This window comes from Triticum urartu, chromosome 2 (assembly GCF_003073215.2).
Source record: "Triticum urartu cultivar G1812 chromosome 2, Tu2.1, whole genome shotgun sequence".
Taxonomy (NCBI): Eukaryota; Viridiplantae; Streptophyta; class Magnoliopsida; order Poales; family Poaceae; genus Triticum; species Triticum urartu.
Window position 1 is genome coordinate 676,040,529 of NC_053023.1, and position 1,410 is coordinate 676,041,938.

The following is a 1,410-nucleotide window of genomic DNA, read 5'->3' on the forward strand; positions in this document are numbered from 1 at the left end:
GGAAAATCCAGCCAAAAATCGTACAAGTAACAAAGATAAAGAAGAGAAAGAAATTGACGTCCAGAAGAAGGCACGACCTAACTAGCAGACACAAAGACCAACACCACGAGCAAAATAAGTAGATGTAGGGTGTCCTGGAGGAATATGCCGAGTTTATATCGTATTCAGTTCGTTCGAACACATGGTTATACAGATTTAAACAAATAGATTGATGTACTCGGGCATGCAGTTACCGGGGGCAAAAGAAAAAGGAAAACGCTTTCCATCATACGTCTGGTAAGAAACAATCGTCAGACCGCTCAAAGAAAAGGGAGAGAGAGCATGGATATCGAATTCGTAGCAACTTCAGTCGTTGTAATGACTGCATGAAGAATACTAACTATTTAGATGGAAGGCCTTTATTCTTATACTATTATTATTATTGGGATCTCACGGTAACATGCCATGGCAGATTACATTCTGACGATGGGATAGCTCACTAGCTCAGCATACACGCACGCGCGGACTTTATTTATAGTTATAGTTATTCTGCCATGATCTCTCCATCTCCTTCACTGGCCTTCCTCTCGCGCGATCCCCATGACCGAAACTCCTCACGCATGCGCGGATGGTGGTGGCACCCGCCCCCCGATGGTGTAAGCTGCAAAAATTACGTGGTACGTGGATTAGACGAGTCCGGCCATGCAGAACTGCAGAAAAATGGATTATGCAAGCAAAATGTCCGCACGCATGCTTAGTTGCTTACTTCCGCATTTGCTCCCGACGGGGAGTTCGATGTGGCACTCGTGGGCGAGGAGGACGAGCTTCACGGGGCTGACGGTCTGCTCGTCGGAGGGGGTGAGGACGCGGCAGATGCAGGGCATGTCAACCTTCTTCACCTCGTTTTTGCAGGCCTGGCTCGCGGGCATGTAGAAGCCATCCTTCTTGATGCTCTTGATGCAGATGTGCATGATCATGTCCTTCTCGTCGTAGCAGTCCTTCTCCCCCGCGGCGAGATGCGCCGCGAACCCGGCGACGATCGAGGCCAACAACAGGAAGCGGACGAGGGTGGCTCCGGCGCTGCCCATCTTCCTGTGCTGCTGCTGAGCTGCTGGCTACTGTGCTTGCGAGTGGTGTGCATGATGCTGGCAGTGGGAGCTCGTTTATATAGTAGCCGAGGACCCCCGGTGCACGTACGATCGACGGAGAGATCGACGACCTACCTACCTGGTTGACGGCGGCGCTAGTTGCATTAAAACGGTGAGCGGCGACAAGAAAGATTAATGAGCTGAAATCTTCGATCGAACTGCCATTAGGCATGTGTCGCTTCATTGAATTCCAGCAACGTCATGCCTTTTCCGGATGTCAGGCAGGCCGAGGCCGAACCTAGCCCGGATGTCTTGCCTTCACGCTAGGTTCATCTGGATGGGC

The 1,410-nt window shown here is 51.1% G+C and overlaps 1 protein-coding gene across 1 annotated transcript; it reads right to left on the reverse strand.

The window, feature by feature from the left end:
* Positions 1 to 428: 428 nt before the first annotated feature.
* LOC125534022 lies at positions 429 to 1,104 on the reverse strand. The gene is made up of 2 exons (XM_048697330.1): positions 746 to 1,104; positions 429 to 640 (listed from the first exon to the last, which is right to left on the reverse strand). Exons 1-2 carry the CDS (start codon positions 1,065 to 1,067, stop codon positions 594 to 596), a joined length of 369 nt encoding a protein of 122 aa, XP_048553287.1. The 5' UTR covers positions 1,068 to 1,104; the 3' UTR covers positions 429 to 593.
* Between the last annotated feature and the right edge of the window lie 306 nt (positions 1,105 to 1,410).

Coding starts and splice junctions, on each gene's coding strand:
- LOC125534022 (XM_048697330.1), bottom strand. CDS start 1,067: ATGGGCAGCGCCGGAGCCACCCTCGTCCGCTTCCTGTTGTTGGCCTCG. Junction 641..745: donor CGTCGGGAGCAAATGCGGAA/GTAAGCAACTAA, acceptor TAATTTTTGCAG/CTTACACCATCGGGGGGCGG.